The sequence below is a fragment of the Tachyglossus aculeatus genome, chromosome 1 (genome assembly GCF_015852505.1).
Source record: "Tachyglossus aculeatus isolate mTacAcu1 chromosome 1, mTacAcu1.pri, whole genome shotgun sequence".
NCBI lineage: Eukaryota > Metazoa > Chordata > Mammalia > Monotremata > Tachyglossidae > Tachyglossus > Tachyglossus aculeatus.
The window spans coordinates 20995030-21022851 of NC_052066.1; the positions used below are offsets into that span (position 1 = coordinate 20995030).

General features: G+C 45.2%; 1 protein-coding gene across 2 annotated transcripts in view; it reads left to right on the plus strand.

The window, feature by feature from the left end:
• The window catches only part of GLI2 (GLI family zinc finger 2), a 384400-nt gene that overhangs the window by 251316 nt on the left and 105262 nt on the right, over window positions 1-27822 (plus strand). For both annotated transcript variants that reach the window (XM_038746220.1, XM_038746211.1), the window contains exon 4: window positions 23859-24061. In XM_038746220.1, the coding sequence (XP_038602148.1) occupies window positions 23859-24061 (203 nt within the window). The remainder of the gene's footprint in view (window positions 1-23858; window positions 24062-27822) is intronic.

The following is a 27822-nucleotide window of genomic DNA, read 5'->3' on the forward strand; positions in this document are numbered from 1 at the left end:
GTCATCTCAGTTCTCTGCTTCACAAGGATTGGTGAAAACCTGCCACAATGTATCATTTTAGCAAAGCTTAGGGAGTCTCGTGATAACATATGATAACCTAGAGTGGTCATGTAATAGACTGGTGTGATCATGTGCAAGCCTACAGTGGTCCAGCCTCTGTAGTTTGTGTTGTCATGCTGTATACAGAGCTTGACTTGGGGAAGGTCAGTGAATGTAGCCAGAAATTTCAGATTCACAAGTGCCTGTAGGCAGCAAGAAGGACACTTTCAAAATAATTATGGTCTTTTATTAAGCGCTTACTATGTTTCCCTGCTAAGTACCAAAGTATATAATAATGATGGCGTTTGTTAAATGCTTACTATATGCAAAGCACTGTTCAAAGCACTGGGGAGATACAAGGTAATCAGGTCATCCCACATGGAACAGTCTTAATCCCCATTTTACAGATGAGGGAATTGAGGCACAGAGAAGTTAAGTGGCTTGCCCAAGGTCACACAGCTGACAAGTTGCGGAGCGGGGGTTCGAACCCTTGACCTCTAACTCCCAAGCTCACGCTCTTTCCACTGAGCCATGCTGCTTCTCGTGGAATAGAGGAATAATAGAGGAAATTTTTTTTTTGCTTAACTGGGAAAACATTAGAATGAAGACCTAAAGGATACTGGTTCAATTTCAGATTTTGGCAGGTTGTTCATTCATTCATTCAATCGTATTTATTGAGAGCTTACTGTGTGCAGAGCACTGTACTAAGTGCTTGGGAAGTACAAGTTGGCAACATATAGACATGGTTCCTAACCAACAATGGAAGCAGCGGGTCCTATTGGATAGAGCAGGGGACTGGGCATCAGAAGGACCTAGGTTCTAATCCCAGATCCACCACAGGTCTGCTCTGTGAACTTGGGTAAGTCACTTCACTTCTCTGGGACTCAGTTACCTCATCTGTAAAATGGGGATTAAGACTGTGATACCATGCAGGACAGGGAATGTGTCCACCCTGACAGCCTTGTATCTACCCCAGTGCTTAGTACAGAGCCTGGCATGTACTAAGCATTTAACAAATACCATAAGAAATATACTTTTCCCCAAAGGCAAAATAGCAACAGATTACAAGAATATGGCTAAACATCTACAGACAGAGGACATAGGTTTTATCCACAATACAGTGTAAGCTGAGGATTTTAATACAATGCAAAAATTGAGGATTTTTAAAATGTTTAAACTACAAGACAATTCTAAAGACTGCAATTCCTCTTTTTGAAAAAAATGATATTTGTTAAGCGATTACTACATGGCAGGTCAGACACAGTCCCCATAGGCTCACAGTCCTAATCCCCATTTCACTGATGAGGGAATTGAGGCAGAGAGAAGAGAAGTGAATATCCAAGGTCACACAGGAGGCAAGTCGTGGAACTGGGACAAGAACTCAGTTCTCCTGATTCCCAGGCCCAAGCTCTTTCCACTAGGCCACGCAACTTCCTTTAGGATTTTGTAGTATTTTTGATTCAGTATGTGCTTCTCCTAACACTCGTTTCCTTGGCCCATCTCACATCTCTCAGTACTTCACCTTCCCTGAAGTGGCAACAGGCCAGCATGACATTTGCTCCCGGAAAATTCAGTTGCATGGTGTAGGAAGACACAATACGTGCGTGCTTATTGCAGAAGAGCACTGTAGCTTAGTGATCTGGAGAATAATCAGAGAGGATGGGGGTGGAGGGAACCCCAAAACCAGTGGCATTTTGTGTGTGGGGGGGGATATCTGTGGGCTGGACGTTTTTGGATCTCTCTCTGCAAGGATGGAATCTCCTCCCCTGAATTCCTCTTCCTCATGTATTCATAAGACATTGAGGTTTCTGGAAGACTTTTGAAGTTTCTTGCCAATCCCAACCTCACACAGGAAGTAGGTGAGAACTGTTCTCTTTGTTTTATGGCTGGAGGCATGGATTTTTCTTAGCCTTTCCCACCCTCTGCAAACATCAATCAGTCAATGGGATTTATTGAGTGTTTACCGTGTGCAGAGCACCCTACTAAGAACTGGAGAGAGCACAATGGGACAGAGTTGGTAGACTTGATTGCCCCCTACAAGGGGCTTACAGCAGCGTGGCTCAGTGGAAAGAGCACGGGATTTGGAGTCAGAGGTCATGGGTTTGAATCCTGGCTCCGCCAATTGTCAGCTGTGTGACTTTGAGCAAGTCACTTCACTTCTCTGTCAGTTACCTCCTCTGGAAAATGGGGATGAAGACTGTGAGCCCCCCGTGGGACAACCTGATCACCTTGTAACCTCCCCAGTGCTTAGAACAGTGCTTTGCACACAGTAAGCGCTTAATAAATGCCATCATTAATTAATTAATTAAAGGGGGAGACAGATGTCTAGGCCTATCTCAAGCAGGACAGTGTCGATGTTCAGAAACGTTCAGAAATGTTGTCCTGGCTTGGGATTCAGGACATAAACAACTCTCGTAGGAGTTGGGCTCCTTCCCAAAGTCATATTCCGCCAGTTCATTAAAGCACGCACACACACACCCACAAACACACACACAGGCAGTCTGTCTGTCTAGACTTTTGTCTCTACTGTAGATCGAATGGATGGCGTTGAAGTTCCGCTGAACTGCATCAACCTTCAGACCAGAGCACCTCTGCCCTTAAAACATCCCTTTCCCCTTCGGCAGATGCGCAGGTCTTGTCACCATCTTGCCCGATCAATCAGTCCATCAGTGGTATTTACTGACCGCTTTCTGTGGGCAGAGCACTGTGCTATGGGCTTGGGAGAGTACAGTACAAAAGAGTTGGTGGACACATTCCCTGCCCACATGGAGCTTACAATCTAGAGGAGACGGACATTGAACTAGAGATAGGAATGTTACATCTGCTCCAGGGGATGCCCAGGATAGGCCCTTCTGGAATAATCCCTGTTACTCCAAAGATTTCCCTCCCTTCTCCCTTTTCCTCACCTCGGGAAGCCGAGGAGCAGCCTCCTTAAGACCTGACGTCCAGAGGGAAGCTGGGTCTGGTGTTCCCCTCACCCAGAAGGTGGTCCAGTGGAGAGAGCTATGTGGGGAGGGATGACCACAGGCCCAGAGCCAACATTGGGCACCTAGACTGTGAGCCCACTGTTGGGTAAGGACCGTCTCTATATGTTGCCGACTTGCACTTTCCAAGCGCTTAATACAGTGCTCTGCACACAGTAAGCACTCAATAAATACTATTGAATGAATGAATGAATGCACAAGCTTGGGAGTCAGAGGACTTTTCATTCATTCATTAGTTCAATCATATTTATTGAGCGCTTACTGTGTGCTGAGCACTATACTAAGCACTTGGAAATTACAATTCATAGAGACAATCCCTACCCAATGGGCTCACAGTCTAGAAGGGGGCTCACAGAGTTCTAATCCCGGCTCTGCTGCTTGCCTGCTGTGTGACCTCGGATGAGTCATTTCACTTCTCTGTGCCCCAGTTACCTAATCTGCAAAATAGCAATTAAGGCTGTAATAATAATAATGATGATATTTGCTAAGCACTTACTATGTGCCAAGCACTGTTCTAAACAGTGGGGTAGATACAAGGTAATCAGGTTGTCCCACGTGGAGCTCACAGTCTTAATTCCCGTTCTACAGATGAGGTGCCCAAAGTCACCCAGCTGACAAGTGGCAGAGTCAGGATTAGAACCCACGACCTCTGACTCCCAAGCCCGTGCTCTTTCCACTATGCCATACTGCTTCTCTAAGCCCTACTTCTCTTCTGTAAGCCCAACTTCGGACACGGACGGTGTGCAACCTGATGAGCTTGCATCTACCCCAGCGCTTAGTACAGAGCCTGGAACATAATAAGTGCTTAACAAATACAACTAAGAAAAAAAAGAATGCTCAATATGGGGAGACATGCATGGCCCTGGCCCACAGTGCAATGAACTGGATCAGGGGAAGGTGCTTTTGGAGGTCGGGGGATGCAGTCGGGTTCCTGACTCTCAGCTGAATTAGGGATATTTGGGAAAAGAAATCACATTCCATCCCCACTCTATTCAAAGTGCTCAATCCTTATAAGATGCTCATCGTCTCTCGTAGAGGGGTAGAGGAAGCTAAAGCAGTGTGTCCTAGTCCAAAAAGTGTGCGTTTGGTAGGCTAAGGACCTGGGTTCTAATCCCAATTCCATCACTTGCCTGCTGTGTGACCTTGGGCTATTCACTTGACTTCCCTGGGCCTCAATTTTCCCATCTGTAAAATGGGGCTTAAATACTCGTTCCTCTTCTCCTTTAGCCTGTGAGTCCCATGTGCGACCTGGACCATTTCTGGCCTGATTATCCCATATCTACCCCAGAGCTTAGCAAAGTCCTTGGCACGGAGTAGGCGCTTAACAAATACCACACCAGGAGCATTCCCGGCTCTCTTGGCGGGCAGGGGGGTAGTCCAGCTGCTGCAGGGGAAGCGAGCCGCTGTTTTCTTGGCCCATCTGATGATGCAGAATTCTGCAAGGAAGAAGCGGGCTTTATGAAGGTTTGGATCCTGCCAGGAGTCCTGGCAGGAGAAGGAGAAGATCCACTAGGAGGGCACTGTGTTGCTTCCAGCCTGCCCAGAAACCCAGCCCGCACCCTCCGCTCCCAGCCCGCACCCTCTGCTCCTCTGCCACTAATCTCCTCACCGTACCTCGCTCTCGCCTGTCCCGCCATCGACCCCCGGCCCACGTCCTCCCCCGGGCCTGGAATGGCCTCCCTCTGCCCATCCGCCAAGCTAGCTCTCTTCCTCCCTTCAAGGCCCTGCTGAGAGCTCACCTCCTCCAGGAGGCCTTCCCAGACTGAGCCCCTTCCTTCCTCTCCGCCTCGTCCCCCTCTCCATCCCCCCATCTTACCTCCTTCCCTTCCCCACAGCACCTGTATATATGTATATATGTTTCTACATATTTATTACTCTATTTTACTTGTACATATCTATTCTATTTATTTTATTTTGTTAGTGTCATCATCAATCGTATTTATTGAGCGCTTACTGTGTGCAGAGCACTGTACTAAGCGCTTGGGAAGTACAAATTGGCAACATATAGAGACGGTCCCTACCCAACAGTGGGCTCACAGTCTAAAAGGGGGAGACAAAACCAAACATACTAACAAAATAAAATAAAATAAACAATAGTATGTTTGGTTTTGTTCTCTGTCTCCCCCTTTTAGACTGTGAGCCCACTGTTGGGTAGGGACTGCCTCTATATGTTGCCAATTTGTACTTCCCAAGCGCTTAGTACAGTGCTCTGCACATAGTAAGCGCTCAATAAATACGATTGATGATGATGATGCTGCTGAATATGGCTGTTGACTGAAACCTGCTCAGTTCTGCACCTTACTTGCTGACTGGAAGAGTCACCAACAGATGAAAGATGTAGGCTCGAGGGACTGATCCTCCCCTCTCCCCCTTCTGCTGGCACCGCCGACCAGATTTCCCCTGTCTTGCTGGGAATAAGTCCAGGACAGCTTTTTCTGCTCCCCAATTTCCATCTCCCAGAAATTCGAGCTCCCTGGTGGCCCTGGGTCTGGGCAGGGCTGACATACATCCAGGGGAGGGGGGCTTGGAGGGCTTGCCTCTCCACTGGCCCCCCTCTCCCCATTCCCCTCCCCCGGACTCTGGAACGGCTGAAAGATGAGAGCCTGGGGCTCCAGGGTGAGACTACTACCTGATTCAATCATAGATGTAGTGAGGCACGCCTGGAAAGCTCACCTCCTCCAGGAGGCCTTCCCAGACTGAGCCCCTTCTTTCCTCTCCCCCTCGTCCCCCTCTCCATCCCCCCGTCTTACCTCCTTCCCTTCCCCACAGCACCTGTATATATGTATATATGGTTGTACATATTTATTACTCTATTTATTTATTTATTTTACTTGTACATTTCTATCCTATTTATTTTATTTTGTTGGTATGTTTGGTTCTGTTCTCTGTCTCCCCCTTTTAGACTGTGAGCCCACTGTTGCGTAGGGACTGTCTCTATGTGTTGCCAATTTGTACTTCCCAAGCGCTTAGTACAGTGCTCTGCACATAGTAAGCGCTCAATAAATACGATTGATTGATTGATTGGAAAATGTGAAAATGTGATTGGAAAAGGAACAAGAATGGGAAAGAGAGTGAGTGGGAAAAACAACAGGAGTAATAGTACTAGTAGTTGTTGTACTGGTAATAATAATAATAATGGCATTTATTAAGCGCTTACTATGCGCAAAGCACTGTTCTAAGCGCTGGGGAGGTTACAAGGCGACCAGGTTGTCCCCCTTGGGGCTCACAGTCTTAATCCCCATTTTACAGATGAGGTAACTGAGGCCCAGAGAAGTGAAGTGACTTGCCCAAAGTCACACAGCTGACAAGTGGCGGAGCCGGGATTTGAACCCATGACCTCTGACTCCAGAACCCATGCTCTTTTCCACTGAGCCACGCTGCTTCTCTGTAATAGTAGTCATAGTAATCAAAGTAGTAGTAGAGAAACAGCGTGGCTTAGTGGAAAGAGCACGGGCGGCTTGGGAGTCAGAGGTCCTGGGTTCTAATCCTGACTCCGCCACTTGTCAGCTGTGAGACTTTGGGCAAGTCGCTTCACTTCTCTGTGCCTCAGTTACCTCATCTGTAAAATGGGGATTTAGACTGTGAGCCCCACCTGGGACAACCTGATAACCTTGTATCTCCCCCAGCGCTTAGAACAGTGCTTGGCACATAGTAAGAGCTTAACAAATACCATCATTATTATTATTATTAGTGGTAGTAGTAGTAGTCATAGTAGCTGTAGCAGTAGTAGTGGGAGTGATTGGGAAAGAAGCAGGAGTAAGAGTAGTAGTAGTAGTAATGAAGCCGCATGGCCTAGTGGATAGAGATGGGGCCTGGTAGTTAGAAGGCCTTGGGTTCTAATTCTGGCTCTGCCACTTATAATAATGATGATGGCATTTATTAAGCGCTTACTATGTGCAAAGCACTGTTCTAAGCACTGGGGTAGATACAAGGTAATCAAGTTGTCCCACGTTGGGCTCACAGTCTTCATCCCCATTTTCCAGCTGAGGGAACTGAGGCCCACCCAGAGAAGTGAAGTGACTTGCCCAAAGTCACACAGCTGACAAGTGGGGGAGCCGGGATTTGAACCCATGACCTCTGACTCCAAAGCCCGAGCTCTTTCCACTGAGTCACGCTGCTGTGTGACGTTGGGCAAGTTGTTTCACTTCTCTGCGCCTCATTTGCCTTACCTGTGAAATGGGGATCAAGTTAAGCGCTTAGTACAGTAATCTGCACACAATAAGCAGTCAATAAATACAATTGAATGAATGAACAAATGAATGACTGTGAGCCCCATATGGGACAGGGACTGTGTCCAACCTGGTTTGCTTGTATCCATCCCAGCGCTTAGACCCAGACTAAGCCCCCCTTTTTCCTCTCCCCCTCCCTATCCCCCCCGCCCTACCTCCTTCCCCTCTCCGCAGCACCTGTGTATATGTTTGTACAGATTTTTACTCTATTCTACTTGTACATTCATTCATTCATTCAATCGTATTTATTGAGCGCTTACTGTGTGCAGAGCACTGTACTAAGCGCTTGGGAAGTACATATTTACTATTCTATTTATTTTGTCAATGATGTGCATCTAGCTTTACTTCAATTTATTCTGATGACTTGACGCCTGACCGCATGTTTTGTTTTGCTGTCTGTCTCCCCCTTCTAGACTGTGAGCCCGTTGTTGGATAGGGACCGTCTCTAGATGTTGCCGACTTGTACTTCCCAAGCGCTTAGTACAGTGCTCTGCACACAGTAAACGCTCAATAAATACGATTGAATGAATGAATGAATGAATGCTTGGCATAAAGTAAGTGCTTAAGAAATACCACAGGTAGTAGTAGTAGTAATAAATACGATTGATGATGATGATAGTAGTAGTAGTAGTAGCAATGGAATTAGTCATAATAGTAGTGGGAGTGATTGGGAAAGCAGTAGGAGTAATAGTAGTAGTCTTGTCTTGTCTTATGCCACTGAGTCATTTCCAACCCATAGCAACACCACAGATGCACCGCCCTCCATCTGCAATCATTCTGGTAGTGTATCCATAGAGTTTTCTTGGTAAAAATCTGGAAGTGGTTTACCATTGCTGCCTTCCACGCAGGAAATCTGAGTCTCTGGCCTCGACTCTTTCCCAAGCCGCTGCTGCATGAGGGAGTAAAAGTATCAAGGATCCTTTCTGTCTGGGCTGTAAATGAAACAAAGGAAGTGAAATCTCTCCAACTCCTCTTCCCATGCCAACCCCAACACCCAAGGATTTAGGATTTAGGTACATAATCTCATAATCTTTCCCCATCCACCCCTCCTTACCTCCTCCCCCTCCTTCCCCTCCCCACAGCACCTGTATATATATATATATATATGTATATATATAAAATAAAATGAATAGGATAAATGTGGACAAGTAAAATAGAGTAATAAATATGTACAAACATATATATATGTATATATATATATGTTTGTACATATTTATTACTCTATTTTACTTGTCCACATTTATCCTATTTATTTTATTTTGTTAATAAGTTTTTTTTTTGTTGTCTGTCTCCCCCTTCTAGACTGTGAGCCCGCTGTTGGGTAGGGACCGTCTCTAGATGTTGCCCACTTGGACTTCCCAAGCACTTAGTACAGTGCTCTGCACACAGTAAGCGCTCAATAAATACGATTGAATGCATTTTATTTTGTTAATATGTTTTGTTTTGTAGTCTGTCTCCCCCTTCTAGACTGTGAGCCCGCTGTTGGGTAGGGACCGTCTCTAGATGTTGCCAACTTGGACTTCCCAAGCGCTTAGTACAGTGCTCTGCACACAGTAAGTGCTCAATAAATACAACTGAATGAATGAATGAATAATCTTCCACTTCCCCAACTCCCTCTCCATTCTACGTTGCCTAAATACTAGGATCTGTACCTCTTATACACTTGATATTCCCCTCACCTTCAGGCCCAAACATACGTACATAGGCACATGTGTAAATACCCGTAATGATTTTAATGCTTGTCTTCCCCTGACAGCACATTTCTTGTGAGCAGGGCACTTTTGTATTGTGTTCTCTTAATTGCTTAGTACTGTAGTCTGTACATAGTAATGTCTCAATATATCCCAGAAATGATTGGCCCCATGCAGCATGGCCTAATGGAAGGAGAACAGGACTGGGCGTCAAGATACCTGATTTCTAATCCCAGCTCCCCACTTGACTGATGCATGACCTTGGGCAAGTCACTTAAGTGTTCTGCGTCTCAGCTCCCTCATCTATAAAATGAGAAGCAGTGTGGTATTGTGGATAGAGATCACAGCCTTGGGAGTCAGAAGGTCATGGGTTCTAATCCCAGCCCTGCCACTTACCTGCTGTGTGACATTTGGGCAAATCACCTCAATTCACTGTGCCTCAGTTACCTCATCTGTAAAGTGGGGATTGAGACTGCGAGCCACCTCGTCCCCCTCTCCATCCCCCCGATCTTACCTCCTTCCCTTCCCCACAGCACCTGTGTATATGTATATATGTTTGTACATATTTATTACCCTATTTATTTATTTATTTATTTTACCTGTACATATCTATTCTATTTATTTTATTTTGTTAGTATGTTTGGTTTTGTTCTCTGTCTCCCCCTTTTATACTGTGAGCCCACTGTTGGGTAGCGACTGTCTCTATATGTTGCCAACTTGTACTTCCCAAGCGCTTAGTACAGTGCTCTGCACATAGTAAGCGCTCAATAAATACGATTGATGACGATGATGATGATGATGATGATGGACAGGGACTGTGTCCAACCCATTTTGCTTGTATCCGCTTCAGTGCTTAGTACAGTGCCTGGCACATGGTAAGCGCTTAAAAAAATCATTATTATTATTACTAATGAAAAATAATAAAATGGGGATGAGAGACTTGTTCTTGCCAACTTTTACACTATAAGCCCTGTGTGAGAATGGGACTGAATCTGACCTGATTATCTTGTTTCTACCTGCAAGTGCTTAGTAGAACACTTGGACCATAGTAAGTGTTTAACAAATACCCTAGTAATCATGATTTTATGGTATTTGTTAAGTGCCTACCATGTGCCAGGAACTACTAAGCTCTGGGGAAGATACAAAGTTGTTAGGTTGGGCACAATCCCTGTCCCGCATCATCATCATCATCAATCGTATTTATTGAGCTCTTACCGTGTGCAGAGCACTGTACTAAGCGCTTGGGAAGTACAAATTGGCAACATATAGAGACAGTCCCTACCCAACAGTGGGCTCACAGTCTGAAAGGGGGAGACAGAGAACAAAACCAAACATACTAACAAAATAAAATAAATAGAATAGATATGTACAAGTAAAATAAATGAATAAATAAATAGAGTAATAAATATGTACAAATATGTACATATGTACAAATACAAATATGTACAATATGCACCAGCAGTGGTGCTCACAGTTTTAATCCCCATTTTGTACAGATGAGGTAACTGAGGCACAGAGAAGTTAAAGTGACTCGCACGAGGTCACACAGCTGACACGAGACAGTGCCAGGATTAGAACCCAGGTGCTTCTGACTCTCAGGCCGGTGCTGTATCAACTAGGCCAGTCTGCTTCTCACTAGTAATATTACCCCATGGGCTCTCTCTTGCATTCCCTCGACTTCCAGTTCAGAGTTGGGATAATAATAATAATATAATAATGATGGTATTTAAATGCTTACTATGTGCAGAGCACTGTTCTAAGCGCTGGGGGAATACAAGGTGATCAGGTTGTCCCACCTGGAGCTCACAGTCTTAATCCTCATTTTACAGATGAGGTTACTGAGGCACAGAGAAGTGAAGTGACTTGCCCAAAGTCACACAGCTGACAACTGGCGGAGCCGGGATTCGAACGCATGACCTCTGACTCCAAAGCCCGTGCTCTTTCCATTGAGCCACACTGTGACTGAGCAGAAGGTTCACATTCATTCAGTCATATTTATTGAGCGCTTACTGTGTGCAGAGCGCTGTACTAAGCATGTGAGCAGTTTTCAGAACTCTGCTCTAGCTAAGCCTTTCCCCTTTGGTTCCAGCATAGAGGAGAAGCATTCATTCATTCAATCGTATTTATTGAGCGCTTACTGTGTGCAGAGCACTGTACTAAGTGCTTGGGAAGTACAAGTTGGCAACGTATAGAGATGGTCCCTACCCAACAGTGGGTTCACAGTCTAGAAGGCAGAGACAGACAACAAAACCAAACATATTAACAAAATGAAATAAAAAGAATAAATATGTACTAGTAAAATAAATAGAGTAATAAATATGTACAAGCATACATACATATATATATATAGGTGCCGTGGGGAGGGGAGGAGGTAAGGCAGGGGGATGGGGAGGGGGAGGAGGGGGAGAGGAAGGAGGGGGCTCAGTCTGGGAAGGCCTTACCTCCTTCCCCTCCCCACTGCACCTGTATATATGTTTATATGTATTTATTACTCTATTTATTTATGATGATGATGATGAGGATGATGATGGCATTTATTAAGCGCTTACTATGTACAAAGCACTTTTCTAAGCGCTGGAGAGGTTACAAGCTGATCAGGTTGTCCCACGGGGGGCTCACAGTCTTAATCCCCATTTTACAGATGAGGTAATTGAGGCATAGAGAAGTGAAGTGACTTGCCCAAAGTCACCCAGCTGACAGTTGGCAGAGCTGGGATTTGAACCCATGACCTCTGACTCCAAAGCCCGGGCTCTATCCACTGAGCCACGCCACTTGTTTATTTTATTTGAACATATTCTATTTATTTTATTTTGTGAATATGTTTTGTTTTGTTGTCTGTCTCCCCCTTCTAGACTGTGAGCCCACTGTTGGGTAGGGACCGTCTCTAGATGTTGCCAACTTGGACTTCCCAAGCGCTTAGTCCAGTGCTCTGCACACAGTAAGCGCTCAATAAATATGATTGAATGAATGAATGAGGTGAGCTCTCAGTAGAAGCAGTGTGGCCTAGTGAAAAGCAGTGTGGCCTAGTGGCTAGAGTATGAGCCTGGGAATCAGAAGGTGATGGGTTCTAATCCTAGATCTACCGTTCGTCTGCTGTGAGACCTTGGGCAAGTCACTTCACTTCTCTGTGCCTCAGTTATCTCATCTGCAAAATGTAGATTACCACAGGGAGCCCCATGTGGGACAGTTATCTGGTATCTTGTATCTACCCCAGCACTTAGCAGTGCCTGACACATAGTGAGCGCCTAATAAATCCCATTAAAGTGCCTCCTTATCTCAGAGCTGAACAGCAGCTCACTACCAGCATGGCTCAGTGGAAAGAGCCCGGGCTTTGGAGTCAGAGGTCATGGGTTCGAATCCCGACTCCGCCACATGTCTGCTGTGTGACCTTGGGCAAGTCACTTGACTTCTCTGAGCCTCAGTTACTTCATCTGTAAAATGGGGATTAAGACTGTGAACCCCACACGGGACAACCTGATCACTTTGTATCCCCCCCAGCGCTTAGAACAGTGCTTTGCACATAGTAAGCGCTTAACAAATGCCAACATTATTATTTATTTATTATTACCAGCGCTAGTATGTCATGATTGGGCCCTACTTCTTCTGCTTTGCCTATTGAGCCTTCGGGTGGGCATTTCCCACTCGGCCAGTCCAGTAGTAGTACTATTCATTCATTCATTCAATCGTATTTATTGAGCGCTTACTGTGTGCAGAGCACTGTACTAAGCGCTTGGGAAGTCCAAGTTGGCAACATATAGAGACGGTCCCTACCCAACAGAGGGTTCACAGTCTAGAAGGGGGAGACAGACAAAAAAACAAAACATTGAGCATTTACTACGTGCAGAGCACTGTACTAAGCACTTGGGAGAGTGCAATATAACCGATCATTCATTAATTCATTCATTCAATCGTATTTATTGAGCGCTTACTGTGTGCAGAGCAGTGGACTAAGCGCTTGGGACGTACAAGTTGGCAACATATAGAGACCGTCCCTACCCAACAGTGGGCTCGCAGTCTAGAGGACAATAGTAGTAATAGGAGTAGTGGTAATAGCAGTTGTGATAATAATAATAGTAGTAATAGTAGTAATTATTTTACTTGTACATATCTATTCTATTTATTTTATTTTGTTAATATGTTTTGTTTTGTTCTCTGTCTCCCACTTCTAGACTGTGAGCCCGCTGTTGGGTAGGGACCATCTCTATATGTTGCCAACTTGTACTTCCCAAGCACTTAGTACAGTGCTCTGCACCCAGTAAGAGCTCAATAAATACGATTGATTGATTGATTGATTAATAATAACAATAGTGATAGTAAGAATAATAGCAGTAATCGTAGTAATAATTATGGTATTTGTTAAGCGCTTACTATGTGCTAAGCACTGTTCTAAGCTCTGGAGGAGATACAGGGTAATCAGGTTGTCCCTCATGGGGCTCACACTTTTACTCCCCATTTTACAGATGAGGTAACTGAGGCACAGAGAAGTTCATTCATTCAGTCATATTTATTGAGCGCTTACTGTGTGCAGAGCACTGTACTAAGTGCTTGGGAAGTACAAGTCGGCAACATATAGAGCGTAGAACAGTGCTTTGCACATAGTAAGCACTTAATAAATGTCATCATTATTATTATATAACGATGGTCCCTACCCACCAATGGGCTCACAGTCTAGAAGTTAAGTGACTTGCCCAAGATCACACAGTAGTCAAGTGGCAAAGGTGGGATTTAGAACCTGACTCCCAAGCCTGTGCTCTTTCCACTAAGCCACACTGCTTCTCTTATAATTACGGTATTTGTTAAGCGCTTTATACGTGCCAGGGACTGTACTAAGCACTGGGGTGGGTCCAAGTTAGGTTGGACATAGTGCCTGGCCCCCCTGGGGCTCACAATCTTAAGCCCCATTTTCCAGATGAGGGAACTGAGAGAAGTTAGTCCAGTGCTCTGCACACAGTAAGCGCTCAATAAATAAGATTGAATGAATGAATGAAGTTAAGTGACTTGTCCAAGGTCACACAGCAGATGAGTTCCAGAACAGGGATTAGAACTCATGACCTTCGGACTCCGAGGCCCATGTTCTATCCACTAGGCCAGCAGCAGCATTACGAATATTAGTAGTACAACTACTACTAGTAGTAATAGTGGTAGTACTAGCAGTACTACTAGTAGTAGCTGTGGCTTAGTGGAAAGATCCTGGGCTTTGGAGTCAGAGGTCATGAGTTCGAATCCCAGCTCTGCCACTTGTCAGCTGTGTGACTTTGGGCAAGTCACTTCACTTCTCTGGGCCTCAGTTCCCTCATCTGTAAAATGGGGACTAAGACTGTGAGCCCCATGTGGGACAACCTGATAACCTTGTATCTTCCCCAGCGCTTAGAACAGTGCCTTGCACATAGTAAGCGCTTAACAAATACCATCATTATTATTATTATTATAGTAGTAATATGATTTAATGGAAAGAGCACGGGTCTAGGAGCTAAAGGAAGTGGGTTCTCGTTTCTACTCCATCACTTGCCTGTTGTGTGACCTTGAGCAAATCATTTCACTTCTCCATTACCATTTGGAGGGTGCTGTAGTAAGTACTTGGGAGAGTACAACACAACAGAGTGCATAGACACTTCCCTCCGCCTAGGGTATAGAGTGGAGAAAAGAAAGCCTGGTGGCGGGGACACTAGCCAGGAGGGTAATGCAATAGTGTAACCACAGCAGGGCCAGAACTCGTACCAGGTTTGCGTGCGTATTTACCCATCTGCCCAATTTAACATGAAAGGATAAAATAAAGCCCTGGATAGCATTAAATCTCCAGTCTATGGAGGATCATAAATTGATTCAACTCTCTAGCTGTGCTTGATTTTCAGAGCATAATTTCCTTCCAAGACTGCAAGTCTCCCTCTAACCAGGTGATTATTAGCCAAGTCCTTTGGTCAAGGCCCTCCTCCTTTTTTTTTTATTCTTCTCTAGACTGAAAACTCATTATGAGCAGGGAATGTATCTGCTGAACTCCCTCCTTCCTCTCCTCCTCCCCCCCCCGCCCCCCTGCCTTACCTCCTTCCCCTCCCCACAGCACCTGCATATATGTATATATGTTTGTATGTATTTATTACTCCATTTATTTTATTTGTACATATTTATTTTATTTTGTTAATATGTTTTGTTTTGTTCTCTGTCTAGACTCTCTGGCCTGTGTTCTTTGCACTTGGCCTCGTTGAATTTATTTATTTATTTTATTTGTACATATTTATTTTATTTTATTTTGTTAATATGTTTTGTTTTGTTCTCTGTCTAGACTCTCTGGCCTGTGTTCTTTGCACTAGGCCTCGTTGAATTTATTTATCTTATTTGTACATATCTATTTTGTTTTATTTTGTTAATATTTGTTTTGTTCTCTGTCTCCCCCTTCTAGACTGTGAGCCCACTGTTGGGTAAGGAACATCTCTATATGTTGCCAACTTGTACTTCCCAAGTGCTTAGTACAGTGCTCTGCACACAGTAAGCGCTCAATAAATACAATTGAATGAGTGAATGATCTGCTGTATTGTACTCTCCCAAGTGCTTATTACAGTGCTCTGCACGTAGTAAATGCTCAATAAATTCTACTGATTGCTTGATTCTCCTCCTTCACCTCTTCCTCTTCCTCCTCCTTTGCAGATCTGTAGACCATTTCACTTACCTTCTCCACTAGATAATAATAATAATAATAATAATAATAATGATGATGGCATTTGTTAAGTGCTTACTAAGAGCGAAGCACTGTTCTAAGTGCTGAGGAGGTTACAAAGTGATCAGGTTGTCCCACAGGGGGCTCACAGTTTTAATCCCCATTTTAGAGATGAGGGAACTGAGGCACAGATAAGTTAAGTGGCTTGCCCAAAGTCACACAGCTAAGTGGTGGTCAGGATTAGAACCCATGACCCCTGACTCCCAAGCCCAAGCTCTTTCCACTAAGCCACGCAGAAGCAGCATGGTTCAATGGAAAAGAGCACGGGCTTTGGAGTCAGAGGTCGTGGATTCAAACCCCACCTCCGCCAACTGTCAGCTGTGTGATTTTGGGCAAGTCACTTAACTTCTCTGTGCCTCAGTTACCTCATCTGTAAAAAGTGGATGAAGACTGTGAGCCCCCCGTGGGACAACCTGATCAGCTTGTAACCTCTCTAGTGCTTAGAACAGTGCTTTGCACATAGTAAGTGCTTAACAAACGCCATCATCATTAGATGATAGGCAGAGGTGGCAAGATGTAGAAAAACTCAAATCAGTCAATTCAGTCAATCTCTCAGTCATATTTATTGAAGACTTACTACATGCAGAGGACTGTACTAGCTGCTTGGAAGAGTACAGTACAGTAGAGGTGGTAGACGCGTTCTCTGCACACAACGAGCTGACGGTTTCTTCATTTTTTGCATCTGTGCCATAAAGTTTGGCAAGGACAGAGGGTCATAATAATTGCGATTGCCATTGAGCTAAGCTCTGGGGGAGAGAAAATGCAATCAGATTGGACATAATCCCTGTGCCACGTGGGGCTCAGTCTGAGAGGGAGGACAGGTCTTTTATCCCCACTTCACAGATGAGATAACTGAAGCACAGAAAAGTTAAACTACTTGCCCAAGATCACACTGCAGGCAAGTGAGGGAGTCGGGATTCAAATCCAGGTCCTCTTGACTCCCAGGACCAGGCCCTTTCCGCTAGACCAGGCGGATGAATTTTAATAACCTGTGAGTTTGAAGTCCCCACAGTTTCCCTCTCCCTTGTGACTGGGGGTAATAACATAGGGTTTTAGGCTCCATTAAAAAAGATGAATGCTCAGTAGTAAGACATTCAAGTAGGCTGAAAAAGGAGGGTCACTGGATGTGAAGTATTTCTTGTGCCTGGGAGTGCAGCAAACTTCACCAGCCAGACAGGGCTGTGGCTGGTTTATTAAAAGCACTTGCACAAAGCCCTCATCAGAATAAAATTAGCTAAATGTTTTCTTAGTGACGACATCTGAGGAACGACAACAACAACGACGAAAGAGCCGGCTTCGTTTTTTCCAGTAGGACTGGGGGTGACGCGTAGATGCAATCCGAAACCAAATCTGTAACCGAGACTTGCGTCCCCTCCCTCGGCGGCCACCAAACTGGGGAGTTTTCTCTCCCCTTGCTCTCCAAGGCAGAAGGCAGACAGGCCTTCAAGAAGTCTTGGCTCCAGTTCTGCTCCGGGGAGGGTGGGAGGCCGGGGGCTTTCCTGGATGCTGCTGCAGTGAGGTCACGGTAAAACTGCGGGTGTGGCCACCCGGGCAGACCCCGGCCTCACAGTTTGGAAAACCGACTAAGTCACCTCCATCATCTTCGCGTTGCAGTTAGACTGAGTAAGGCCTTGTGGCTTTCCATCCATCAATCAATCAATCCATCGTATTTATTGAGCACTTACTGTGTGCAGAGCACAGTACTAAGCAATTGGGAGAGTACAATCTAACAATATAGCGGACACGTTCCCTGCCCACAACAAGCTTAGAGTCGAGAGGATCATCATCAGTTTGCCTAGTGGAATCTATTAAATAGAGTATCTGCTGAGACCCTGAGAAAAATGTGTTTGTAGGCTGCACCTGGGTGGGTTTGTATAAGTTGCATATGTGCAGAATGTTTATTGAGCACACATCTAGGAGGTGAGGTTGCCAATTTGTACTTCCCAAGCGCTTAGTACAGTGCTCTGCACATAGTAAGCGCTCAATAAATACGATTGATTGATTGATTGAGGTTTACATTCAAAGCCTAGAACACGCATGTGGAAATACCTGATGGAGAACCACAGACTGCAATGGTGGATCTGTTTTTTTTTTTATATAATGGCATTTATTAAGCGCTTACTATGTGCAAAGCACTGTTCTTAGTGCTGGGGGGATACAAGGTGATCAGGTTGTCCCACTTGGGGCTCATAGTCTTAATCCCATTTTACAGATGAGGTAACTGAGGCACAGAGAAGTTAAGTGGCTTGCCCAAGGTCCCACAGCTGACAAGCGGTGGAGCCAGGATTCGAACCCATGACCTCTGACTCCAAAGCCTGTGCTCTTTCCACTGAGCCACGCTGCTTCTCCAATTGAAAATTGGAGAAATTGTTGAAAATTTTCTGTCTGTAGGGCTAGCATAGCACTTACTATGTGCCAGACACTCTACTAACCGCTGGGGTGGATACAAGCAAATCAGGTTGGACACAGTCCCTGTCCCATAGCAGGCTCACAGTCTTAATCCAAATTTTACAGATGAGGCAACCGTGGCACAGAGAAGTGAAATGATTTCCCCAAGGTCACGCAGCAAACAAGTGACATAACCAATATTCAAAACTATGGCCTTCTGAATCCCAGGCCTGTGCTGTGTCCAAGCTGCTGCTCTTTTACCTAAAAGAAATTGACAGGGTCTTCAGAGATTAGGGAGGGGAGTAGTAGAGGGAATCATTCAGTCAATCAGGGGGCATTTATTGAGCTCTTACTGGGTGCAGAGCACTGTGCTGAGCGCTTGGGAGATTGCAATCCAGCAGAGTTGGTGGATGTGTTCCCTGCCCACAACGGGCTTCTGGATTAAAGGTGATCTTACGGTTAAATCAATCAATCGTATTTATTGAGCGCTTACTGTGTGCAATCACTAGCACTTAATTTACGCAGCAGGAGTGGTTTACAACTTCTGTGCTGTCCTTTTGACAAACTCTGAGCTGGACTGCTACACTGTTTCCCACTGATGGTTCCCCCCAGACTGGAAGCTTGTTGTGAACAGGGGACATGTCTATGAAGTCTGTTAGATTTTACTCTCCCAAGTGCTTAGTACAGTGCTCTGCACACTGTCAGCACTTAACAAATACCATTGATGATGGTACTGTGGCCAAAGGATCTTGGCCCCTGCATCTCAAACCCCAACACAAGTGTACGTACACACACACACACACACACCAGTGAAACCTGCTTTTAAGAGGGCGATACCTTCTGAGAAAACTCTTCCGTGTTTTGGCTGCCACAACAGGTTTAGTGATTTTCCCTCTCGTGATCCTCAACGACATCTGCGGTTTCCACTCTTCCACTTTACAGCTAGGTAACCGGTTGGTTTACAGTTAGGCTACTAGGGTGACAATTCCAACCCCAAGGCCTGCTTCTCTATGGGGACTTCAGGTGGGAGTTGAAGGTTGGGAAAAGTTGGTGGGAGTCAATTTGGGAAGAATGGTTGAGTTGGACTGTGACTACACGGTGACTGTGGCTAGACTGTGAGCCCGTTGTTGGGTAGGGACCGTCTCTATATGTTGCTGACTTGTACTTCCCAAGCGCTTAGTATAGTTCTCTGCACACAGTAAGTGCTCAATAAATACGATTGAATGAATGAATGAATGGTGAGCAGGAAACCGAGCTTAGTTAGAACCCACCAGAGTGTATTTCTAGAGGTAGAAATAGGCCCAGGGCCTGGATTTCTGTCCATTGCATCCACGGCCTGGGTAGGAGGGGCCTCAAGAAAGGTCCCTTAAACCCTTTAGGACCTCAGTCTTCCTTTCTCTGAAATGGTGGTGGACCTAACTTTCCATATGTAGAACTTTGATCTCTGTTAAGCATATGTACTCATCTAAGCTGTAAATTTGTGGTCGTTGATCTTGTGTACTGCAGTACTCCTCGGCTGACTTTCCATGAGCCACCACTAATAATCAGGTACCAGCCAGGACCTTCATAATAGAAATAATAATAATAATAATAATTCTGGTAATTGCAAAGTGTTTACTAGGTACCATCATTAATTCATTCAATCAGATTTATTGAGTGCTTACTGTGTGCAGAGCACTGTACTAAGCACTTGGGAACAGTGTTGATCAGTGGAAAGAGCACAGGCTTGGGAGTCAGAGGTCATGGGTTCAAATTCTGGCTCCACCAATTGTCAGCTGTGTGACTTTGGGCAAGTCACTTCACTTCTCTGGGCCTTAGTTACCTCATCTGTAAAATGGGGGTGAAGACTGTGAGCCCCACGTGGGACAACCTGATCACCTTGTGTCCTCCCCAGAGCTTAGAACAGTGCTTTGCACATAATAAGCACTTAATAAATGCCATCATTATTATTGGTATTATTACAAATCGGCAACATACCAAGCACTGTTCTAAACACTGGGGTAGATACAAGGTAATCAGGTTGTCCCACGTGGGGCTCACAGTCTTAATCCCCATTTTACAGATGAGGGAACTGAGGCACAGAAAGTTAAGTGGCTTGCACAGGGTCACGCAACAGACAAGTGATGGAGCCAGGATTAGAACCCACGATCTCTGACTCCCAAGCCCAGGCTCTTTCCACTAAGCCACGCTGCTTCTCATGCTTCCCATGGTTCATGCAAACCATGGCATCCTAAATTGCTGTGTTTCTGTAGACCTCTCGTTCTGATAGTCATAATATAATTGTGGCATTTATAATAATTACAAGCAACAAGTTAGGCTGAGGGAAAGATACACTCGATGGAGGCTCAGATCAGAAGTCCTGTGATTTTTCACTTTTGTGAAGCTGAGTGAATTCCTTTGGTTCAGCGGTACGGAAGTCGTTTTACATGAGATTTTCAGAAGCCACTCCCATCCTTCTCAGAATTGAAGTGGGCATATGTAGTGCTTTTTTTTTGGCATGTAAAAGGAATTGTATTTACAGTCTCTGTGATCCAGGTTCCTATTCTCCCTCTTTCCATCCACCGTCAATCAATCAAACAATCAGACGTGTTTATTGAACACAGCAGTATACTGATGCCTTGGGAGAGTACAGTAGATGTAGGAGAGTTTATGGACAAAAATGCCAGTAATCTGTACATATACTCTTTCGTCTGGGGAGTTGCGAGAATACAGTTTGGCAAGTTCACAATGTAACTGAAAAGAAATTGAGAAACAGCATGGCGCAGCACGGCTTAGTCGATAGAGCACGGGCCTGGGATTCAGAAGATTATGGGTTCTAATTCCAGCTCCACCACTTGTCTGCTGTGTGACCTTAGGCAAGTCACTTTACTTCTCTGTGGCTCAGTTACCTCTTCTGTAAAACGGGGGTGGAGACTGTGAGCCCCACATGTGACGGAGCCTGTGTCCAACTCGATCTGCTCGTATCCACGCCAGCACTTGTACGGTGCCTGACACATAGTAAGTGCTTTACAAATACCATCATTATTATTGTTAACAAAAACTTTAAGACTACAGCTCGAAAGATGAACACATCCCTAGAACCTCAAGACAATAAGAAAATATCCACAAACTGTGGACCACAGACAATAGACAGCTGAGCCTGTAATCCATTGAATTCTCAGATAAATGGCCTTAATGACCTGCCCTTATACATTTTTGATGAAAATGGAAACCATCAGGTGTGAGCTCCCTAAAATCTTCCCTTCTCCATTCCAGCCCACCCCTCCCTCCTCCTGCCCCCTCCCTGACTTTCCCAACTAAAGCAGTAACTGAAGAGGAGATCTCCTTCCTGTGTCTCCATCCTGGTCCATTTTTACCTTATCAAACCCTTGCCCCCTTCGCTTCTTCTCTCCCCGATTGCCACCTTCAACCATTCGCTTTTTGCTGGTTTCTTCCCGACTGCTTTCATATATGCTCATGGATCCCTTATCCTAAAAAAACCCTCCCTTGACCCCAGGTCTCCCTCTAGTTACCACTCCAACTTCTTCCTACCATTCTTCTCCCAGCTTCTGAGCGAGTTGTCTACACCTACTTCCTCTCCTCCAGCCCTCTTCTGGCCCCCCTCTATTCTAATAATAATAATAATGGCATTTATTAAGCACTTACTATGTGCAAAGCACTGTTCTAAGTGCTGGGGAGGTTACAAGGTGATCAGGTTGTCCCACGGGAGGCTCACAGTCTTCATCCCCATTTTACAGATGAGGTAACTGAGGCACAGAGAAGTGAAGTGACTTGCCCAAAGTCACACAGCTGACAATTGGTGGGGCCTGGATTTGAACCCATGACCTCTGACCCCAAAGCCCGTCCATTTTCCACTGAGCCACGCTGCTTCTACCTTTCACCCCCTTCAGTCCACAGGCATTGCCTTCTCTAAGGTTACCAATGACCTTCTTCTTGCCGATTCCAACAGCCTCTACTCCATCTTAATGCCCCTCAACCTCTCAGCCTCCTTCTACAGTGTGGACTGCCACTTCTTCTTGAAATATTATCCCACTCATTGTCCTCTCCTACTTCTCCTCATTCCCTGGCCTCTCCTTTTCAATGGCTTTTGCCAGTTCCTCTCAGCCTCCCACCTCCTAAATGTGAAGTCCCTCAGGGCTCAGTTCTGGGTCGCTATGCTAAGCCCCACAGCACTTATCTACATATACACAATTTATTCAGCCTAATGTTTGTCTACCCCTCTAGACTCTAAGCTCATTGTGGGCAGGGAACATATCTACGGACTTAATTGTATAATACTCTCCCAAGCATTTAGTGCAGTTCTCTGCACACAATAACCACTCAATAAATACCATCAATTAAGTCCTCTTTTTCCATATCATTCACTCCTCTTTCCCTCTTCACACTTTCCTTTATACTCTATCCTTTTCCAAATATTTCGGGTACCTATATTCCCCTCTATTTTTCTTCCCCCTCCTGCAATTGCATTGTACTCTCACATATGCTCAGTATAGTTCTCTGCACATGTCAGCGTTCAATATACACCATTGGTTGATTGATTGATTGATTGATTACTCAGTTTGAGAGCCAGCGTGGCTCCGTGGAAAGAGCCCGGGCTTGGGAGTCAAAGGTCATGGGTTCTAATCCCGGCTCCGCCACTTATCACTTGTGTGACTTTGGGCAAGTCACTTAACTTCTCTGAGCCTCAGTTACCTCATCTGTAAAATGGGGATTTATCACCTTGTATTCCCCACCCCCCCCAGCACTTAGAACTATGCATTGCACATAGTAAGATCTTAACAAATGTTATTATTATTATTATTATTATTATTATGTTGTTGTTGTTGTTGTTGTGGGACAGGATCGAACCAGATTATCTTGTGTCTACCCCAGCACATACTACAGGACTTTGCACATAGAAAGCACTTAATAAATGCCACTCATGATTATTATGAATACCATCATTACTAGGTACCAACACCCCACTAGCGATGCAACCGCCCTTCTGCAAATAAGCAATGTGATTTCTGGGGTAATTTTCCACCTATTAGAGGTCCACCTACCCTCTATGAAACCCAAAAATTAACTAGGGCCTCAGAGTAAATATAACTTTTTCCTTTGTGCTACCCAGGTGATAGGCAGAAAACTTCCAGATTAACACTTTTTGGCGCTGATAATCTCAGTGCTTCCGTTCAAACCTAATTACCTAATTACATCTTTTTAATTCCACTTTTCATGTTTCTCACTTTCGTGACCTTAGGCATCATTTTTTAAATGTTTTTGCCCTCATGACTCTGGAATTTTATGGTTTTCTTTTATCACTGCGCGTGTCCATTCCCGTAAGGATTTTGAGCCGTTGGAAGACTGGCCCGTGTCTTCCCAGAGTACCTGAAACAGGGCTCAGGAAGCGCTGTCATCATCATCATCATCATCAATTGTATTTATTGAGCGCTTACTGTGTGCAGAGCACTGTACTAAGCGCTTGGGAAGTACAAGTTGGTAACATATAGAGACAGTCCCTACCCAAAAGTAGGCTCACAGTCTAAAAGGGGGAGACAGAGAACAAAACCAATCATACTAACAAAATAAAATAAATAGAATAGATATGTACAAGTAAAATAAATAGAGTAATAAATATGTACAAACATATATACAGGTGCTGTGGCGAAGGGAAGGAGGTAAGATGGGGGGATGGAGAGGGGGACGAGGGGGAGAGGAAGGAAGGGGCTCAGTCTGGGAAGGCCTCCTGGAGGAGGTGAGCTCTCAGTAGGGCCTTGGTGAGAGATGATGAGGAAAATGCATAGCGGTGCCTCACCCATGTCTTCTTCTTGTACAGGCCTCCCACTTTGAGCGGCAGCCCCGTCATCTCTGACATCTCCCTCATCCGCCTTTCCCCGCACCCAGCAGGCCCTGGAGAGTCGCCCTTCAACCCCCCGCACCCCTACATGAATCCCCACATGGAACACTACCTCCGCTCCATGCACGGCAGCCCCACCCTGTCCATGATCTCGGCGGCCAGAGGCCTCAGCCCCGCGGATGGTAAGTCAGCCCCTGTGAGGGATCTGAGGGTGGGGGTCCGGGGCCCAGGGGCTGTCAAGGCACCTAGCTTGCCTCGATTCCAGAAACCCCTACTAAATGAAGAGCGCTTTTTAAGTGGGGCTTTGCTCTTAATTGGGCTACCTGGCTACCTGCAGCCTGGCCTGGTGGACAGAGAATGGGCTTGAGAGTCGGAAGGACTTAGTGCTTAGTACAGTGCTCTGCACACCATCATCATCATCATCAATCGTATTTATTGACCGCTTACTATGTGCAGAGCACTGTATTAAGTGCTTGGGAAGTACAAATTGGCAACGTATAGAGACAGTCCCTACCCAACAGTGGGCTCACAGTCTAAAAGGGGGAGACAGAGAACAAAACCAAACGTACTAACAAAATAAAATAAATAAAATAGATATGTACAAGTAAAATAAATAAATAAATAGAGTAATAAATATGTACAAACATATATACATATATACAGGTGCTGTGGGGAAGGGAAGGAGGTAAGATGGGGGGGATGGAGAGGGGGACGAGGGGGAGAGGAAGGAAGGGGCTCAGTCTGGGAAGGCCTCCTGGAGGAGGTGAGCTCTCAGTACACAGTAAGTGCTCAATAAATACGATTGAATGAATGAATGAAAGGACCTGGGTTCTAATCCCACCTCCACTACTTGTCTGATGGGTGACCTTGGGCAAGTCACTTAACTTCTCAGCATCTCAGTTACCTCACCTGTAAAATAGGGATTATGACTGTGAGCCCCACGTGGGACAGGGACTGTGGCCGACCTGATTTGTTTGTATCCACCCCCAACACTGAGAAAAGTGCCTGGCACACAGTAAAAGCCTAACAATTGCCACACGTATTGACTATTTGTTTTAATGATGATGATGATGATGATGGCATTTGTCAAGCACTTACTATGTGTGAGCACTGTTCTAAGCGCTGGGGGGGATACAAGGTGATCAGGTTGTCCCACGTGGGGCTCATCTTAATCCCCATTTTACAGATGAGGTAACTGAGGCCCAGAGAAGTGAAGTGACTTGCCCAAAGTCACACAGCTGACAAGTGGAGGAGCTGGGATAATAATTATGGCAGGGGATTCGATCCCATGACCTCTGGCTCCCAAGCCCGGGCTTTTTCTACTGAGACACGCTGCTTCTCTAAGTGTCCCTGCTCCCTAATCTCCTTGGAAATGAAGATTGAGCATTCCTCTAGAATGTTTGGAATGGAAAAATTGGGTTGGTCCAGTGGCCCAAGAGTAAATAAATTGATTGTTGGAAAGCCTGTGCCGAGGTCTCATGGCCATGAAATTAAGCACTGCCTTATGTCTCTGGAGCCTAAGAAAGAGATATCAGGAAGTGAACCAATGGGGAATCAGGCAGGGGGAACCTAAAAAAGGGGGGGAGAGTTACTATATTCATTCAATCATATTTATTGAGCGCTTACTGTGTGCAGAGCACTGTACTATATCCTGCCTCTCATTCCCTCCTCTTGTGATAATAATAATATAGTATTTGTTAAGTGATAACTATGTGTCAAACACTGTTCTAAGCACTGGAGTACATACAAACCCATCAGATTGGTCCAAGTCCTTGTCCCACCTGGGGCTCACAGTTTTAATCTCCATTTTCCAAATGAGGTAACTGAGGCCCAGAAAAGTCAAGTGAGTAGTCCAAGGTTGGGATGAGAACTTAGTTTCTTCCGAATCCCAAGCATATGTTCTGTCCAGTAGGCCAAGCTGCTTCTCTTTTATTCCCAGAAATGTCATATTGTTATGTCATACTCTCCTAAGCACTTTGTGCAGTGCCGTGCACACAGTAAGTGCTCAATAAATATGATTGATTGATTGATAAATATGATTGAATGTGTCTCCAAAGGAGCTGTGTCTCTAACGGGCTCCCGGGAGCTCTGCGCTCCATGCCTAGTGAATGGGGGCAGCAGTGTTAAATGTTGGAAGAGGAAGGCCAGAGATTGGAAATATTGATCAATCAATCAATCAGTGGTATTCCCTGAGCAGTATGGCCTAATGAATAGAGCACAGGCCTGGAGTCAGAAGGACCTGGGTGATAATCCTGGCTCTCCCACCTGTCTGTTGTGTGACCTTGGGAAAGTCACTTCACTTTTCTGTGCCTCAGTTACCTCATCTGTAAAATAGGGATTAAGATTCTGGGCCCTATGTGGGACGTAGACTATGTCCAACCTGCTAAGCTTGTGTCTCCCCCAGCACTTAGCATATTGCCTGGAACATACTAAGTGCTTAACAAATACCATAAAACTAAAAAAAAAACCAGAATCATCCAAATCAAAACACCAACTCCTTGCTCCCTTGGCCAGTGTGAACTCTGGACTTCGGCTGCGAATGGTGACAGGGAAGCCCTGAGCAGCCTTGGGTAGACTGTACCTGCTCTGCGGATAAACAGAGGCGCCAGTCTCCATGGGGCTGTCAATCTGACACCTTTAATGAACGAGTGGTTCACATGGAAAAATAAAATGAGTTCAACTCCAGCTGTAGTGGAAAGCTTTATAAAGCGGGAGAGCTGTTTTCCTTGGCTGGAGGGTTTGAAATTTGTTTTGGTCTCACCAAATTGGAGAAATGGGGCAAGCTAATGATTATAGCAAATGGGCTTTAAAAACACAGAGCCCCCCCAATTACCACTGTAAAGTAAATTTTCCCTACGCCACCCCTTCAACGTCTCAGAATTGGTGGTGATTGGACATCCAACCCTATCCCAAGATCAAGATGAAGGCAAACTCCGGGGCAGTGTAATGGCTTAATACTACTCTAGTAAATCCTCTAATAAATGCTCTTGTAAATATTTTTGTGTTTGTCTCTCCCATTAGAGTGTAAACTTCATGTGGGCGGGGAATATTTCCCTTTATTATTCTGTACTTCCCATAAGCCTAGCACAGTGCACTGAATGGGTGGTTTGTTCCATGAATGCTATTACTATTCTAGAAATCAAAGGATTAACCCATGGAGGCTGGTAGCTTCCTGTTCTACCTCTCCCCTGAGAAGAAAACAAAAAGAAATGGGTTTGGAAGGCTGGGGGAAAGATTCGGATGACCTGGGGAGGCTGAAATGGTTCATTGAAAAGCCGCACGGCCTAGTGGAAAGAGTGGGACTTAGAGGACCTGGGGTCTAATCCTGGTTCTGCATTTGCCCACTATGGGAACTTGGGCAAGTCACTTCACTTCTCCGTGCCCTGCTTCTGTCATCTGTAAAATGGGGAATAAAACTGTGAACACCAGGTGGAACATTAATTGTGTCCAACCTGATTATCTTGTATCTCCCCAGCGCCTAGCACAGTGCAAGGCATGTAGTAAGCACTTTAAAAATACCATTTAAAAAAAAATAAATGATTAATGCTGCGGGATCTCCTTGTGATATTTTAAGAATGAGAAGGATGTTCTCCCTCCTGATATATTTTAGGGGGTGGCAGCAGGGGACTGGACAGTGTAGAGAGCCTACATGTCCCTAATATTCTGAGTAAGGCCCAAATCGATCGAAGAGTCATATTTATTTTAAAGTTTCAGGACACTGTATTAAGTGCTTGGGAGAGTACAAAATAACAGAGGTGAGAGAAATGATCCTTTTCCTCAAGGAGTTTACAGTCTACTTGAGGGCAGTGTAGAGAAAGACCTCATTGTGCCTGGCAGACTGACTCAGACGGTGGTGAGGGAAGGTGTAGTGTAGACTCTGGACTGAGCCAAATCCTGCTTCTTCATTCAGTTGTATTTACTGAACACAGAGCACTGTACTCAG